The following is a 19,334-nucleotide window of genomic DNA, read 5'->3' on the forward strand; positions in this document are numbered from 1 at the left end:
CAGTAACGTCAGGGGAGATGAGTTCTTGTGATCACATGCAAGTTCAAATTCCATTCGTATAACTGCACTTCCCTCAACATGCTGTCAAACAATCCTTTTCAAACACAACGCATAACTAACTACTTAGCTACTTAGATGGAAAATAGGGCATAAATACTGCTGCCTTCTGTTTGATAGCCAGGAATGTTTTGGTTCGAGTAAGCTTTTTAAAATGATAGAATCACAGAGTGGTTTGGGTTGGAAGGGACCCAGTTCCAACCCCCTGCCATGGGCACGGATGCCACCCCCTAGCTCAGGTTGCTCAAAGCCCCATCCAGCCTGGCCTTGAATGTCTGAAATGTCTTCATAATTAATGTATATATATATATTTTCATTTCTTTATGTTCTTTGGACTTTTGTCTTTTAGGGCTAGCTAACATCCAAATACATTTTATTCATTTTACATCACACATCTGTGCATCATCTGTAGCTGATTCCTTACTTTTGTATAGTTAAATCCATTATGTTCAGTTTAGACCGCAAAATGTTTGGAATAGGGTGGAATCAGAGGAAATCCTCCTTGGAGTTTATTCTAGTTGACTCTTTTCTTTGGACTCAAAACTGCATCACTGAAATCAATGCAACTTCAGAGCTTGAGGCTTTTTGGTGCACAGATTTTGTGTACTGTGTGATGCAGAGAGAATTTACAGGCAGAGCTATAAACACTTGCAGTGGTAGAGGTGAACTAGTTAGTTGGAAACAAGAAATCAACAAAAAAACAGGTGTGTAGTGCCATTTAAGACTGATCATGAGATACTAGGGCTGTCCAGGGAGTTACGTCTGACTGCTTTCTTGTATAACTTGTAATTCACAAGCTTTATGAGATAATTTGGAGAGCTGTATCTCCAGCAAACAACTGTTTAAGCCCACGCAAACTCAGTAATTTGTTCCATGCTCAAGGAACAAATGTCTTCTACTCATGGATTGTAGTGGGTTGGTTTGCTAGGTTTGTGGGATATCTGAATGAAATTTCTACAATAGAAGATTTGACTGCCCCTAACTATTTTCAGTTTCAGTATTCCTTAATTTAATAGTTCTTTTTCTTTCCTATGACAAATGATATTATAAATATAAAATATTGTAAATATAAAATATTATAAATATAAAATACTATAAATATAAAATATTATAAATACAAAATATGAAAGGGAAGATGTGCTCTCTCTGACACCTTATTTTCTGGGAGTAATATTTTATTTGTTAAGCGTTAAGAGTTAACAGGATGTCCTGCAAACTACAGCTCCTATATGTAAGCATAAGAAAATACAGCTCTTTGACTCACCATTTCCCTCCTTTGTGTTTTCACACTTTTTAAACATGAATTCAGTGTTTATGACAGTCTGAAATCTTAGCCTTAAAATCTGAAATATTGTAATTAAGAAACAGAAGTTCTTAGGTTGCTACAGATCTAAAGTTAATAATGTTAGTGTTCCTTAACCTGTATTAAGAGGGGCTACTTCCATGACCATAAAGCGACTTTAGTTTCTGAAGCCAGTGTAGTTTGTTCCTGTTTCTTCAGCTGGCCAACTGGGCTGCGAAATGGTGCTCAGAGGATGTGTGATCAAAATCCTATTGATCTTAGGGTAATGAGATAAATTCATACTTCAGCCATCCTGAACTTGGACTGAAAACTTGCTTAGTGGGTATCTTTCAGGAGAACTTCTCTCCTCTGTCTGTGACCATAGCTACAAATGCTGTTTACGTGTAATAACAGCTACAAGCATGACCTTCAGAAATTGCCTTGATATCTGAAATCACTTTCTGCTGGAGGAATCTGACATGCACTCAAATATGCTGTGCTTGCACTCTCTGCAGTTGGAAATGTACATTGCCAACACAGTTCAATTAACCGTGAAGGAGGCCAAAGGTTTCAACCTAGCGGCAAGGAATGGCCATTAGCAAATTACACTGCTCACTTGCTTATGTTCAGATGTATTGAAAAATGTGATTCTTAAGGGTTACACACAGAAGGATTTCTGAAAAAAAGAGGGAAAAAATATCGCTTTTAGTTTTTTGTTAGACATCTGGCACTTCCAGATGACATCATCTCTTTCAGAAGCATTGGCCGGATAAGTGGTAAATGGTTGACTTCATTTACATCGTGGTCTGGTTGTTTTGTCATGAATAGAAACTAAAGCTACTGAAAAAATATTTGGTTTGCTTTCTTGCTTTGAAGTACCATGGAATAAAGGTAGCCAACAGAAAGGAACTCTTACATTGAGGATGAATTTCACAGAGTTTTAGAAGAAACTTTTCAGAGAGATTTTAAGTTGGTCTTTTGCCACATTGCTTTCCCTGTTGATTTCAGATTTAAGATTCATACATCCTATACTTCCTGTGATTTCATGTAGTAAATATTCCATGCAGCACTTTGACACCTAAAGATTTATGAACAATCACAGCTGCAAGTGTTTCTCTTCAGTGTTTTAAACAAAGAAAGGATTTTTTTCCTTTGATTTTTCTTAAAAATGGTCAGTGTGGAAGCTGTGGACATTAGGAAGCAAAACTGCTCTTGTTTATTTGGAGGCTGTTTATGGACTAGCCACAGTTAAATTTTTTGCTTTCTAGCAGTGGTTATCTGCATCCTTCCCTTACCTTGAGCCAGCAGAAATGATGGCCTTTGATACGTATCTGAAAAACTGGTTTCATAACTTGTGATTTTGTTGATACTTAGTTAGAAAACAATTGAAGTTAATTTATTCCCTGCATTAAACTTAAAATTTACCAGGTGGCTGTAAATGCTCATCATCCCCTGCAAATGTGAAATGTGGTTCAAGCACAGTAGCTCCATTGCCCTGACATCTCCAGGTCTCTTCCTTTTGTCCCCTGCCTCCTAGTGCTTCCCACCACCTCCTGGTAGGTGTTGTGTAGCCCCACTAGGAAAGCTGCATCTCTTTGTTCCTGCCACTGGGTCCTGTGTGGCTCTCATGGGAGAAAGAAACTGTAATTTGCAGCCTGGCCTGTCTGAATTCCCCCAGGAAGATCCCAGATGGAAGAAACCTTTGAATTCAGAGATTTCAAGGCCAGGAAGCATCATTATGACCATCTGCTAGAAAATAGTATTTGTATGTAAAATTACCAGTACTTTCCAGCTTTCCTGCTTTGTCTGACACAAAGATGGTAATGCTTAGAGAATACAAAGCCAAATCCTCTATATCTGGGGTGAACTTTTCAGTTATAATCTTTCAATCATTCCTAAAATGTTTTCCTAAAAGCATTCGTGCCATTTTTAATATTAATGATTGTTTTGTCAGTGAACTGCTGAATATAATTTAACCTGTATTAAGAGGGAAACAGTCCGTTATTACAGCTAAATAAAATATATATAATATGTATGGTATAAATATGGGTATTATGTAGGCATGATTACCTACATATAGCACATATTGTATTATATATATAATTATATAACATTTATGTATAATGAGTATAATATATAAAAAGAGATTATTATTCATATTATCAGCATAAAGTAGACATATTTAAGTATTTCTCATTGTGTAAGAGTATTATAGTGTCCCCAGAAATTGAGACTGAGAGTTGGCTGACTAATTGTGATACTACACCCTTTGCATTTCATAATGAAGACACCAAGAGTGTATAGGGATATGACAAGGAATAATATTAATTTAGTATGTGAATAATTATATTCATTTATGATGATATATGCAGATACCAAAGAAAGAAGAATATTCACTACTGAAGAGTGTTTTTCCACAATCATTTAAATACTATCGAGTATTTTATGTAATTTTAATACTTACATTAATTGTGTTTTAGATATCTGATATCCATGTTACTGGAGAGTCAGAGGACATGTCTGCTAAAGAGAGATTGCTCCTGTGGTCGCAGCAGACAACTGAGGGCTATGCTGGAATCCGTTGTGAAAATTTCACTACCTGCTGGCGTGATGGAAGATTATTTAATGCCATCATTCATAAATACAGGTAAGTGCTTCATTTGTTCTCTTGAGAAGTATTAATTACAGTATTATAAAGTACATAGAGAGCTCTGTGGTTTCTGCCTGTAATAGCACTGTGGCTGTGGAAATGGCAACGTCCCTTCCTGGGCAGTCTCTTGCTTTAGCAGCCAAAAGATGCCTCATTAGCCCTTTGGTTTTCCTCATTCTTCAGAGGTGAGTCCCCACAAATCCTACACATCTTACATGGGGCACCTCCAACTGAGCAGTGTCCCTTTGGTCATACTGTAACACCAAAGTACAGGCACGGTCAAGGCAGAGCTAAACACCAGAGGCCAAAATTGCACTGCTAATGAAGGCCCTCAGCTACTGAGATAAGCCTTACGACATGAGCTATGTCTGAATTCCCCACTGTCTTCTCCATTGACTCTACTGTCCCTGTGGAGCTGAGTGCTTCTGCACTGTTTTTGTTCGAAGCCCAGGTTACTCTAAGATGAGTCTCCTGGAAAATGGAACCAGTTGGCTTGAATGCTCCTGGTCTGAGAAGGGCATTGTGCTGCTACTTGCTGTCCTTTACTATACGTTTGTGACCCTGCTGTTATAAACAGGCATTGGTAAAACCAATGGCAGCAGGTAGAAGCTAGGTCAACTTAATTAAACACTAGGTCAACTTACTTAAAATCCAGTTGAAAATGTCTACTAATAAGGGAAGGTGTCATCTGGACTCTAAGTCAGAACAGGTGTCTCTTTTTAAAGCTGGCTTTGGCATCAGAGTTCAGCAGAGGAACAAGATTTAAGCAACTTTGCTCAGTGTTCCTTCCCTCTCGGTGGCACCTTGCTGTATTTGTATATTTGTTTGCTCCTGACTTGAACAAGGAGGTTTGTGTGTTATAGGACCACACAGGGGAGAGTCTTCTGGCCACTGGGCTAATTAACGTGAACAGACTCGTCCCTCACTAGTAAGGCTTCCAGCTTCTGGGTTTTATTACAGCATGTGTAAAGAGTTTGTGCAGCATGTGACTGGGTATATCTTAAGCTTGAGAGTACGTGATTTCCTTGGTATAATGCTAAAGGAGTGTCCGAAATAAAACACATCAAATTTGGCTCTCTCCAGTGCAGATTTATTTGTTTCTCGGATTTCCTGCCATGGGACCACTTGGCTCACCACAGAAGAAGCCTAGGAAGAGCCAGCATGCATGCGGTGTTGGGACTAAGAGACGAAAGTAAAAAGGGGGATAAATGAGTCAAGCAGATGCATCCTATTCCCCAAGCACTGTGTGGAAGGGCTGTAAGCATAGCACAGTGCTCTGAGTCCCAGGGAAGGTAGCTGTGGCAGTGCATAACTGGTAGGCAACATGAAGTTGCATCTGAATCAGTGAATTGCTTTTCTGAGCAATGCTTCTGTTCTGGGTGGCCAGTGAGGGAGGAGATGCATGCCAACAAGAGAGTCTTCTTTTAGTAACACTGGCAAGACAAAGTAAAATAACTGGCAAAGGACTGGGCTGTTTTACTTCAGGACAGAGCAGCCAAAAGCATCAACATAGCACAGGCAACTGCTTGAAAAAATAAACAGTTTGAAAGATGCAGAGAGAGGGGAGGAAAAGAAAAAGGAAAGAGCATAATAAGATGGGACAAGAAAAAAATATTTCCCAGATCTTCAGAGACTTGTACCAGGGCTTTGTATGCAGAGCAGCACAGCCCTTACAGCTTATCAACTAGTAGCTGTGGTACAGATCAATTAGCAAAGAATTAAAAACTTGAATTCTTTCCTCCAGCTGCAGAAATGTTAATGCTTCAGGGTATTACTGACTACCTGCAGTTGCTCTGCTGGCATACTGTTTTTGGCAGTGCTCTGAGAGCTTCATTCACAGCTTTTCAGCTGAGAAAAACAGGCACCTTTGACAGAAGTGCTTTGCATGAAGCTCACAATTTAGTGGCTGAGGTCCAGTGTCTCCTGAGCAAGCGCAGAGTCCCCATTTTGCATCCATCTATGTCAGTGTCCTTTTAGTTTCTCCTGTTCCTGTAAACATATCTTCTGTACCTAAGGATACTGTGTCCTTCACAGGAATGTTTACAGTCCTTATCTGATGTCTTTTTGCTCTAAGAGGTTATAGTCCTTGGACTCAGTCCTCTCGTTGATGAAATCAGTGAGATTCTTCCACTGATTTCATTGAGCTTCTACGTTTCTTTCCTTTGCGGTTTTGTGTCATTAAAATAGAGAAAATAATTTCCAGCTATTGCTCACAAGATAGGAATGGTCTTCCCAAACAGTCGCCTGGTATTTTTAACTGCAGTGTTTTATTCCAGAGAATAAAAATAAACTTAGCTTATGTTCAGATTGACAAGTAGGTTAAATGCTAACAAATGCACATATTTCTAGCTGTGGTTGTCCATATGCTCTTTTTGTCTGTTTTAGTACCTCCCAGGCTCCGTTCTGCAGATCACAGGTGGTTTCAGGAATTGGGCTGTGTGTTTTGCAGATGCTGCTGGCTGGAAAGCAGCTTTGCAGAAAGGACCTGGGGGTCCTGGTGGACACCAAGTTGAACATGAGCCAGCAGTAGGCCCTTGCTTCTCCTTGACTGCGTTAGGCAGAGTGTTGCCAGCAGTTTTGAGGGAGGTGATGCTTTCCTTCTACCCAGCACTGGTGAGGCCACGTCTGGAGCCGTGTGTCCAATTCTGGGCTCCCCAGTGCAGGAGAAACATGGAGCTCTTGGAGAGAGTCCAGTGAAGGTCCCCTAAGATGATGGAGGGCTTGAAGCACCTCTCCTTTGGGGAAAGGCTGAGAGAGCGAGGACTGTTCAGTCTAGAGGAGGCTCAAGGGGGAGATCTAATGAATGTCTGTAAGTAACTGAAGGGAAGGTGCCGGGCTCTTTTCTGTGGTGGCCAGTGCAAAGACAAGAGGCAGCGGGTGTAAACTGGAACACAAGAGGTGCAGGCTGAACATCAGGAATCACTTCTTCACTGTGTGGGTGATGGAGCTCTGGAACAGGTTGCCCAGGGAGGTTATGGAGTCTCTTTCTTTGGAGATATTCAAAGGCCATATGGAAATGGTCCTGGGCAACCTCCTGTAGATGTCTCTGCTTGTGCAGGGGGGTTGGACCAGATGACCTCCAGAGGTCCCTTCCAACCTCAACCCTTCTGTGATTCTGTGCCCCAGACAGTGGGGTGAGGCTGTGGTGCTGACACCTCAGAGCTCCCTGTGGGCATGTGTTGCTCCTGGCAAGCACGTGGATCAGCCACAGTGCAACGTGGCAGCTCCTCCTGTGCCAGGTACGCTGTGCTCACCGGAGATACCTCTGCCTTATGCAGCTGCCCCACCCTGCGCCAGGAGGAATGTCAGCTTACAGCAGGCGCTAGATGAATCAGCTCAATGAATGGGGCTCCTCAGCAGGAATATGACTGCAGGACTATGGCTGGGATTGTGCTCAGAGCCCTGCTGCTGTCACTGAGAGGCCTTTCCTGGATGTGCTTTTGAGAGCCTGAACCAGATGGCTCCGACATTATCACTGCAGTTGGTCATCCATGAGGTTAGATGTTGCTATCTGGTTCTAGGCGACAGGGGACTGGAGTGGCAGGTTAGAATTATTTCCTGTCTCGGCGTAAGTGAATTTTTAAATTTCAGGTGTGCACCAGCTTCAGTACTTCCCAGTGCTGCCAAGGGCTGGGCAGGGAGCTGAGCTGTGAATCAGTTGCCAGCAGGCAGGGAGTCTCCCCTCCGTGGGGCTTAGAGCACTTCACAGCAAGTGAGAAGTGTTTTGTTTGGGCTGCTGATAGCAGTCTACATTTTTTTGCTCCCAGCTGAGGATCCCGGCACCTTTTGGTAGAAATCATTTAAGATTCACGTCGCAGAAATGCAGGAAATGGTGCATGGATTTACCATGGCTCCCTGCTTCCACCGCAGAGTGGGAGCCGCATGGGAAAAGCAGGGTAAGCCTGACATTTCCCTGGCATGACTAACTTCCCTCTGCAGCATCTCAGATGAGTTCAGTAGGCTGATGTGCTGCAGCTGGGCAAGCTGGATTCCTCCTCCTCCTCCCTGCCCGGTGCCGGCAGTGCTCTTCTTCCCATGAGGAGCCTGTGGACGTGGGCAGTGTGCATGTGCCAGATCATGCACACATGAGTTAGTTAGTTATACTTTGGAAGAATTTATAAAGCTTCAATTTTAAAACATCCTGTATGTGATTAAAACCCTCGGAAATTAATGGGGCTCCCGGCTGGCTTCAAGAGCTGCCTCAGAGCTCCACTGCAGGTCCTGGGTTTTGCTTTTCATGTTGTTCTTCTGTGTGAATATTTGTTTCTACACAGAAAGACCAAACATAATTATCACCCTAAATAGTCAGTTTTAATACTGAACTACATGATGTTTGTTGATTACATGCTTTTATTTAACTGCATCGGCTTTCAGGCTGTTTTTTGAACCTCCGCAGCTTTCTTTGAATGTGATCAGGTCCATTAGGAAAAGTTATGCATAAGCCCAAAAGACTCAAGAAAATTCTGTATGTCTCATCTGTTATGTAATTGGCCTTTTATAGCTTAATTTTTCATTGAAGACGTGTGTTATTTGCTTCAGTGTATTGTGTTGGAAGAAATCTGACTTCAGGCAGTTTAAAAAGTACGTGATGTTTCTTTCATACCATCTCATCATACGTAGCAAAAACCTGTAAGCCAGACTTCAAAGTTGAAGACTGACTTTAATCAGCACATACTGCCCAGATTTTCCCAAAGATACTGCTGTGTATACACTTGGATCTTCATCTTGCATATCTAGACACTAGACTGTGCTTTAGGTAAATGCTCTTGATTTGTGTTTTCATTTTCTTGTGTACGTGCCTGTCTCCCAGGAAGAAATGCTCATTTTGTAGAACTGTACCTTCTTGTTAAGGTATATAGAAACAGTTGGTGTCTATAGAGAATGAACTATATTCCTATTTCATTAGGAGTTGTATATCAGATTGGAGCTAATCATCTAAATTATAGATCTACATTATACTTTGAAGATACGTGTGTTATAAAGCAAAGGAAATTCTAAGGAAAAGTTACCACGAGTGACATCAAAGTACCAAGCTGCTTCTTTTGACCTCAGACAGACCTGAGCCACTGGTGCACAGAAACTGCAGGCAATTTCTGTTATAAAGTATCTGAAAATGGAAGAAGTTAAGAAACAGCAAAAATAATAGCTGAATTATATAAAATTTATGTTCCATTGCACCTATAGACACTTTGTTAAAATGAAGCACAGGGGTTGGAAAAAAAGATTCAATGTCAGGCACGCACCATATTTGTAAAAGTGCATGCATTCCTTTCTTTATTTTATGTTCTTAAGTTCTAGTCTCAGGTGTTGGGTTTGTTCTACCAAATAAATTGGGTCCAATCCATGCTCTCTGACCCAATGGTGCATGGTACAACATGGCTTGTGCCTGCGTGGCTAAATTCTCCCCCCAACACCCACACAGGGAGCAACCTCCTGAGAGCAGTCCTAGAATCACAGGATCACAGAATATCTTGAGTTGGAAGGGACTCAAGAATCAGTGAGTCCAGCTCCTGGCTCCACAAAGGACCACTTAAAAATTGAACCCTGTGTCTGAGAGTGTTGTCCAAATGCTTCTTGAACTCCAGCAGGCTCAGTGCTGTGCCCACTGCCCTGGGGAGCCTGTCCCAGTGCCCGACCCCCCTCTGGGTGCAGAACCTTTCCCTAACCCCCAGCCTGACCCTCCCCTGTCCCAGCTCCATGCCATTCCCTCGGGTCCTGTCGCTGTCCCCAGAGAGCAGAGCTCAGCGCCTGCCCCTCCACTCCCCTCGTGAGGGAGCTGCAGGCCGCCATGAGGCCTCCCCTCAGCCTGCTCTGCTCTGGGCTGAACAAACCGAGGACCTCAGCTGCTCCTCATATGTCTTCCTTTCTAGACTCTTCCCCACCTGTGTAGTCTTCCTTTGGACAATCTCTAGTAGTTTTATGTCCTTATATTGTGACACACAAAACTACACACAGTACTGGAGGTGAGCCTGCACCAGAGCAGTGTGGGACAGTCACTTCCCTCCACCCGCTCGTGATGCCGTGCTTGATACACCTCTGGACATGGCTGGCCCTTTTGGCTGCCAGGGCACACTGCTGGCTCATATTTGACTTGCTGTTGACCAGAACCCGCAGATCCCTTTCTGCAGGACTGCTCTCCAGCCTCTTGTCCCCCGAACTGTATGTGTAGTCAGAGTTGCCCCATTCCGGGTCCAGAATCTGGCACTTGCTCTTGTCGAACTTAATATTGCTGATGATTGCCCAGCTCTCTAATTTGTCAAGGTCTCTCTGCAAAGCCTCTCTACCCTTGATGAGGTCAACCCCTCCTCCCAGTTTTGTGTCATCTGCAAACTTACTCAGTATACCTTCAAATCCTACAACCAAGTCATTTATGAAGGTATTAAAGAGAACTGGTCCTAAAATGGAGTCTTGAGTCAGTGTTGTCCTTTGAACAGTGCCCAAGTATTGCCTGGGCGAATGCATGTTGGCACAGGCCAGGGTCATGCTACGGGAAGGATCAGGAATTCAAGAGTCACAGGCCCTTGGTCTGGCTTTCTTTATGCTCTTAGTGCAGACGTGTCCAGTTATATCTGCATTTTTGCTCTTAAATGAGTTTCAACAACCATACAAAATGAAAAGATACTGATTAGGAAAAAGATACGGATAAACTGAATTCTTAACACTTGTTGATTAGAGCAGGCAGAAAATCTGATGAACAGGACTGCAGCACACATGTAAAGGGTTTGAGACAATAAAAAAGCAAAGTTATTTCATATAATTCTATACAAAGACCTCATGCATATAGTTGTGCACGAATTTTGCTACAACATAACAGCTTAGTATTAGATAAGCTCCAAGAGAAGGAAAGCAGTGATAAGTGTTGAGAGATAAGCAGTGATAAGAGATGCAGTTTGAGCACAAGTTAGAAGAAAAATGTTTTTTACTCCTTTTTTAGAGAAATACAAGGATCTGATTGAAAGGGACCTTTGGCAATGGTAAACTTTATGCAAGATCTTAACTGAATTGTAGAATCATAGAATATCCAAGTTGGAAGGGACCCACAAGGATCATCAAGTCCAAGTCCTGCATCCCCAGAGGACCACCCAAAAAAACCCACCCTGTGCCTATGCTTTTGAGTTGCATATGATTTAGAGAGAGTGAAGAGAAAATGGTTATTATCCCAAAATGCAAAAAGGAACAGAGCCTAACAATGGTTGCTGCACAGACAGAGTGTGCAACAGATACTTCTTGTGGAAGAAGCAGTAGCGGAAGGAGGAATGCAAGCTGCACTGAACAGCGTGTCACAAAAAGAAGTAGCAGTGTGACTGCTCCATAAATGCTAAATAAAGTAAGAGGCTAATTTGGCATGATCACAGCAATTTTCTTTGGAAATAGTACAATGATAACTCAATACTTTGAAAATTACAAAGTGGGTGTTTATCAGTGTGGGGCATAGCACAGAGTGAGCTAGATTCCTGTGTGTGAAACAACTGTTCTGGTTTAGGACAAGCTGTTTTCAGCCTTACACGGGACAATATGACGTGTACGTATAGCTAGGTGAACACTAAGCTCCTGGATGGCAGCGCGTATGGCATCCCTCTGATGTTAAAACATGTTGCAGCAGATCAGGTACTGACATGAATACATTCCTTAAGGGGAGGGATAGTGCTACCTCAATTTGCAGTAACATGTTGAGCACCCTGGGGGAATAAATGTGAAAGAAACCAAATATTACACAGTATCAAGGCTTAAAATGCTAGGGGATATGTTTTAAATAAAGAGATTAGTTGCTTCTGCTAGTTTTGGCTTGCCATTTTGTAAAGTGTAATTTATTGTTACCCACCTTTAACAAAAAGAAAATGTCAGTTTGGTTGTGTTTTCCCCTCCACCATTGTTCAGAAATGTGCGTGTTAACTGTTTTCAAGGGTTTTTGTTACATAGAAAAACCTAAGCTGGCATTAAGACTTGGCAATTTGGAAAAAGATGAGCAGCATTTAGGATAATTAAAGATATGGACAAAGAGATGCTTGCTTAATGTTATATTCCTGAGTATTCATGTGCATGTAGCTAATGGTTTTAGAAATATCAAGTAACTTCAGCTACAATTTAATTGAAGGCACTCAGAAAAATTGTGATGGCTATGGGTAGAAGTTGTATTAAAACAGGACTGGAAACTGGCCTGCAAATTTAACATCTTGTGTTGCGGTGGTGTTTAGTCTTCATGGATGCTAGATGGAAGAATTCCAGGCAGCTGGGTTCATTAACTAAGAATAACACTTAAAATGATCCCTGTTATGTTGTGTTGGATCCTACTGCAAAGCAGCAGCTGAAAGAAAGATTACAGTTTAATTTTTGCAGCAACTGATAAAAACAAAGCTTTTTTCTTATTTTGACAAAATGGAAGTAAAGTGAAAAATAAGCTTTTGGATTGAATAGACAATATCTGGTTCAGGTTTCATGTCTCTTACTCTTTGATCAGTAAAGACCAGGACAGCTTAGGGTGCCAGAAGCCTTTGTTCAGAACGGCATGGCATCTGAGCAGTGGTGGTGGGTGTGCTGACAATAAATCAGGAGAGGTCTTGGTCTTCTGGCAATGCTTTTGACAAACTTATGGCACATGGAGAAATGGTTGCTTCCAAGGCAGGATGGCACAAGGAGTCTTTGGGAAATCTTGGCATTGAACTCACTGTGGTAACTCACCCTTCTTCCGTGTTGATAACTGCATTAATCCCATTGGCAAGCTGATGTGTCAGACAGCCACCGTCAGGGTCTGCAAGTTTTCTCACCAAGCAGAAGAGAAAAATCATTTGGTTGGGTTTCTTCATTGCCTTTTGGTATTCAGACACTCCAAGGAAAAGTATGTGATTTATGGTTATTTCTGTAGATTGTACAGTGTGGGTTGAGGTTAACAGCTATGAGCTTTTTCCTATTTAAATTTTATCATAGGCAAAAAATTGGCAAACTTGCTATACCAGTATGGTTTCTGTAATGATGTTTATCTCATATTACAAAGAGAAGGTAAAATCTGGCTTTGAAGATGGTGAAATGAAGGAAAAAGATCGTTTCTAGTTTCATTCATGCATATAGCAATCTTGAAACCTTCATCACAACCCTAGTGCCAAGTTATGATTAGGTTTTGTTAGGCAGTTTTCTAAAGCTGAGCTCCACATTTAACTAATAGGACTTTGATCTTACAATGCCTCAGTTGAGTCTTTATCTGGACCAACTGATGTGACAAGTTACAGGTAACGTTTTGCTGTGCTAACAAAGGTGGGGCATGAGGCTTCATTTTTTTTTCACTTTTTAAAGCTGTTTTTAAACTCAATGCTTGTCAAATTAAGGACATACACAATAGAAGGAATAATCTGAATTATCTGCATGTATTGTTAGGGAGACTAAGTTAGTAAATAAGGAAAAACAGCCCTCACATGCCCTTTCTTTTTTGGTGCAGTTAAAACATTTTTTTTCCAATTAGAAGTTTTAATAGAGCACGCTAGGCTGTCTGTGGAATAGACAGGAAATGTACCAGTGGTGTCTCTTTATTACAGTATTTGCAGGTCACCATCAGTTGAATGTTTTTATTTATTTATTTTTTAATTATTCAACATACCTGAAAATTTAGAGCAAAAATTAAGAAAAAGATGCACAAATGAGAGTGGAACAGTCCAGATCACATGAGAATTTTACAACTCTTGAGGGCATAAAAAGACAGGATTGTTCATCTTTAGAGGCATCGAATGAAATCTATAGGGGCACATAAAATAATGAATGGTACAGGCATTCCTCCCATACCAGAAGAGAAGACAAAAAGAAAAAAAAAAAAGTGTACAAGTCATAATGATCATGTGAAATACATTAGCACAGTATGTCATTGAGTCCTAGGGATCTGTTGAGCTTGAGAAAAAAATTTGCCACATACTTGAGAATGCTGTGCAGACCCCTGCTTTTTGGTATGTCATAGTTGTAAGGAAAAACTTCTATTAATCTGATTAATTCTAATTCTGAAGTGTTGCCTAACCTTAGTGGTGACTCTGCTCAACCTAACCCAGTGGGTGGGGAAATTTTTGTGTCTCCATGTCCTGCGTTAGTTGAAGATGTAAAGTCTATGGTTGAACACACATTTGTTAGTCTTGCATTTGAGATTACATGAAATATTGTCTATATTTCTCCCCAGAACATGATATTTCTGATAAGTAATAAAATAGTTATGTAAATCACTTCAAAATATCTGTGTGAATTGACCAATATTAAAGGATTTTATGGAGTACTTTTCACCTGCTTTCACCTTTAAACTTCCAATAAAGTGCTAAAAGATGAGCTACTAGATAAGACATATCGTGCCTCTATTTAATTTTGGTGGTAAATGTTTGGTAGCCTTTTTGACCTTGTTTCATTAATTGAATGAGAAATTCTTCAAGAAGTCCTAAGCAAATCTTCAATAGTCATTGTTACCAAGTGTCTGAGAGCTGGTCTCTGCATTTCAAATGTACAGCCGTGCTTTTTATTCCTTATGTTTCTGAGATGTGTCAGTCTCAAAACACGCATGCTCAGTGAGGCATAACATCTCATGACAGCTCTGCGACTACCTAAACTTCTACTCAGTGCAGTCAGTGGAATATACAGATGGGTTTGGATCCCTCTGAAGTAATACTCGGATTCTGGATAGCTTGCTCGGTAGGTTGTACTGGATGTGTTGGTCGCTGACTGTAACGAAATGTGTGCACACTGGCAGATGGACACCTGAATTTAGGTGTCTGGATCTGGAGCTGAATCCCACTCCTTGTCACCTTCCTCATCTGCATGTATGTATAAGAGAGATCTTGGGGTCTCTTAGGGAAGCATAAAAGCTGTGTGCCTTCAAATCTTTCTCTTTTTTGTCACGTCTGGGTGAATCTGTTAAACTTAAGAAGAACCAAAACCCGTCCCCATAAACATTATGTTCTACAATTACTTATCTTGTGAATTTTCAAGGCTGATTACTGATGATAAGACCTGGCTGTACATTACTGTGCACAAGCCTTTCTTTCTGGGCAGCTCCACCCTATGGTGTTGTAACTAGAGATTACAAACCCTGCCTGTCCTCTGACCTCCTATTCACTCTGAGGGACAGATGCAGCCAATTCTTTGTTTAGATACTCCATCAAACTCGGCTCCCTGTTGTATCACTCATGTTCTGTTTTCTAGCTAACCTAAGGAATAGGAAGGAGTTGGTATAGACTAAATCATAAATGCATTTTGCTTCATCATCTCATCAGTGGAGTTACCTGGGAAAGTAACAGGAGATGTATTAAGAGAGAGAGAGTTGAAATTTCAGTTGTTTTACAAAGACATTACTCATCTTCCAATTCCTTTGTTTGCTTTTCTTTCTGCTATGAATCAAAATCTCTAGATTATGTATTTCTTACTGGTTCCTTCTGAAATGTGGTGAATCCTGTCTGATTGAGAAGTCTCTCTATTCTTAAGGGCTTTTTTAAATGGCTATGTGTTCTGGTGTGGTCTTCTTGTGTCCCTGTCTGTGAACAATGAAACAAAGAATCTGTTTACTTTTATAGGCATTTTCTAATTACAGCAATGGAGAAGCTAACTAGGCTACAGAAACACATACATCTGTACTCTGCATCTTCAGTCCTGTTCTCTCTGTGAGCTCAGCCTGGAACTCACTGTGTTAATTTTTATGCTCAGTAAGGCAGGAAAGAAACATCCTTTAACACTGAGCATTACTCAGACGCCATCCAAATTTTTGAACAAAGCAAAGTTTTGCGGATTAAACAGTTTAGATTGTTCATGTAAATAACTCCAGGATTGTCAGGAATCCCTTTAAACTCATTAACCATATTTTTGTGTAGAATATTGCTCAGATTTCAGTAACGTTTAACATGGCTGTAATTGGGAAAGTGTCATCAGGGAACAGTGAAGAGAAGGATGTAGTTTTTTCATCATTGGCTGGGAAAATAAAAGTTCAGCCAAACTGGAAATATTTTTCCAGTTTGAAATACCGAATCTCATTCAAATCTGACCTTTGTGCTCACGGACAAATTCTGTAGTTTCTAGTTTGGATCTTGAACTGTTTTACTTGGTATGAGGCTCTGACTATTGGAAAATCTGTGTGCCCAACTTCCTTTATGATGCATGACTCTTTCATTTCAAGGAGCATTTGCAGAGTAGAAAGCTTACACAGGATAGATGTAGCTCTTTCGTTAAAAAACAAACCTTGTTTTTTTATGCACTTATGCAAATAGTGATCACTTGCTTCTCGTTGTGGTACTATATAATGTTTTCTGGAATTGTTAGGAATTTAGTCAGTTTCCTAGTTGAAGAGGCATTAATCACACATTTTTTTCCTCAGTTCTAATGCAAGTTATGTCTAATTTCTAACACCTACTCTGAGACCTGGGATGGCAGGCACCAAACCTGTTATGAGTTAAATGATTAGTGACTCACTGTGTGGAAAGCAAACACCTTGACTTAGGTGGGGCCGTAGCAGGAGCATCTCTTTTGCATGGAATGTTCCAAGTCTCCTTGTGTTTGGGATGTTTATGTGTGCTTTTGGATGGCAAGGGCCCAGCCTGCTGAAAAATGTGCTGGAAGATGACTCACAATATTATGACAGAAGTTAGAGTCACCGTCTTTTACTTGAAAATGATTTAGTCTGTTCATAACTGTGTATAAAACCATCTAATAGGGCTATGCAAATTAATATAAAGTTCAATTATAGTAAATGACAAATAACAGCCATCTACAAACCTTGCATGTTTTTTCTTTTGCCTTAAAAATTGAAATGTTTTCCATGATGGGTGATGCTGTTAAAACTAGTGTTTACCTTGATTAAGACACCTAAATCAGTACAATTAAATTGTATAGGGTTATTCACCATACCTGCAGTTAAAGCAGTATTTCAGAATTCACATGAGAAATGAAGTACTGAAGATATTGGGAAGTATTTGTGAGGCTTCCTAACACAGCACCAGAGAGCACAGCACTGCTGTGCACAACCTGTGCTCAGTGACATTGATCCTTCAGAGGAGGATGGGCATCGGGATCATAGCAGAGATCCCTGTGAGCATGCTCAAATGCAAATTCCCAGGCACTGAGGTAGTGGGCACATCTCTCTGCAGGCTTACAGCAGTAAAAAAAAAAAACACCAGTTTTTGATATTTAAAATCATGAGAAAGCACTTTTAAATAAAATGAACAATTCTTGATTTCATAAGCCATGATTTTGGATGAATTTGTGGTGGTTAAGAAAAAGTCTTTTACCAAGAGGTCAAAACAAACCAAAAAAAGGTACTCTCCTCTTTTTCTCTACGCTTTGTACTTCCTTTGGCAAGTACCAGGTGCTTTTGCATTTAAGTCATACCTGTCCTTTCCCTTTTGTGTGCCATCAGTGGGCTTGGTCCCAACCAGCTGTTGAGCCTTGTTTCTGCTTCACAAAACTCGAAGACAAACACTGCTAAGACATAGAGAAATGCTGTCTTGTGTAGTGTTTTCTGATAGATCAAGACTTCAGACAATATAGACTAGTAAATTAGGTCAGAATGCTCTGCGGTAAGTGCATAATTAATTGGAAATCATGTGGTATCCAGTGCAAGTTTCCATTGTTTCTTAAGGAGAACTTGAACAATTCTGGCTGGTGCGAGTTGCAGGGATGGGAAAGTGTTTGAAACGGGAGGCATCTCACAGAGGATGCTGTTGTTAAGTTTGGGGTGAAGCCCCAGCAGCTACACAGAACGGTGTCTTCATGCCAACAATGACAGCTGGTTTTTCCTTGATTTCTTTTTAACCTGTGTCACTGCGAGAAGAGCCTTGCCTCTTATTCATCTAATTTAAAGCTTTATTCTAAAGGAGATTCTGATGTCAGAGCGCTTGCAGTTTGCAGCTTGTTTTCAGGGAACAGAGAAGGCTTTTTCAGCAACTTGTCCTATCTTGTTCTGAGAGTTGGCAATTGAACAGGCAGCACAAATGATGCTGGGCCATTGCTACCAAGCGTGAAACCAATGTAAAGAAAGCAGGTGAAAAAAAATAATGAAGGCAACAGTGTTTGCTTACAGAAACCTGCTTATCTCATAAAAACTATGGTGTGAAAGCAACTTTTATTATTCATAACACCTCTGTTAATGTTGCTGAAATAGGAGACTGGGCTGCTCCGTTTCCTTTTCTACTGTTGTCCTTAATTTCTCCTGGCTTCTCGGTACTGCTAAGTTTAACAGACAATAATGTTTTCATGGCATTGTTTTCACTGCAATGAAATTCAGAGAATAATGGTATGAGCTTGATCACGCTCCCACTAAGCATATTGGAAGCGGAAACTCCCACAGGTTTACAAGGATCATGTTTCTTTTTACACCACTTAAGTTTTATTATTAATTAAACTTTCTTTCAAAAAAGAGTAGGTGCAGTTTTAGTATCTGTCTTACAAACCTGTCTTCTACAGAACACAAGTGAGGACAGCAGGGAATCTAAATGTCTGGAAAGGAATTTCTATTTCCAATACCCTTATAGTTAGTTTAAAGACAAGCTTGTATCGATTTTTCTAAAGCTAATGCCATTTGGGGATCAAGGCAATCGGGGGTATTGACAAATGAAATGTGATTGTTAGTCTTGAAAAATATAATTATTTTAACAGGATTATTTCTCTCTCTTGTTTTGCAATTATTTAAAGGTTCTGCTAGGTAAAAATAAGAAAGTAGTTATTTATTACTAAAGTTTATATATTTTTATATATATATATACATATATATATTTTGTTTTAGGGTTTTGTTGTTGGTTTTATTTTCCCCCAATGTGGGTCTGGTTTTCAGTAGCTTAGAATTTCAGTAGCAAAGTTTTCAGGGCCTTGTGACGGGTTGGCTTAAGTGGGATGAGTTTAGTGCTCAATATCCTTTAGAAATCCCTTCTTCCTTTTACTTGTTATGGCTAACAGGACTGCAGCTAGTGCAGAAGACAGACAGTAACACCATCTGCACTGAGAACTGCAAGATCTAAAAACCTGGCATCACATAGCAAACCTGAAGGATAGTATTAATATTTAATTAATTTAGTTTGAATTTTGCATCACTTTAAAATATTAAAGTAGTGGTGTTGATACAGGATAATAATTAAAGACCTTAAAACTGTGTATAGGTGGGTTTTGCTTAGGACAAGTATCCCATTAAAACAAAAGTGTTGTGGCTGGCAGTAGAATTCAGAAGGAAGGTGGAAGGTGCTAGTGTGTGGGGCTGAGGGTTGTCCACAGGAGAACTGGCAGCAACATTTATCTGAAAGCAGGACTTCATCAAAGCCCCATAAGAATACTTGCCTCCAGGTTAAAGTGATGTTACTGTGACTGAGCTAATTTCCATATGGATTATCACCAAAAATGTGCGCTGAA

At 40.5% G+C, this 19,334-nt stretch overlaps 1 protein-coding gene across 40 annotated transcripts in view; it reads left to right on the top strand.

Annotated features, from left to right (window-relative positions):
• DST (dystonin) overlaps window positions 1-19,334 on the top strand; it is a 297,166-nt gene that overhangs the window by 130,785 nt on the left and 147,047 nt on the right. For all 40 annotated transcript variants that reach the window (XM_072036347.1, XM_038176486.2, XM_072036332.1 and 37 more), the window contains one exon: window positions 3,820-3,986. In XM_072036347.1, coding sequence (XP_071892448.1) covers window positions 3,820-3,986 — 167 coding nt within the window. The remainder of the gene's footprint in view (window positions 1-3,819; window positions 3,987-19,334) is intronic.

The sequence above is a fragment of the Anas platyrhynchos genome, chromosome 3 (genome assembly GCF_047663525.1).
Source record: "Anas platyrhynchos isolate ZD024472 breed Pekin duck chromosome 3, IASCAAS_PekinDuck_T2T, whole genome shotgun sequence".
In the NCBI taxonomy this organism is placed as follows: Eukaryota; Metazoa; Chordata; class Aves; order Anseriformes; family Anatidae; genus Anas; species Anas platyrhynchos.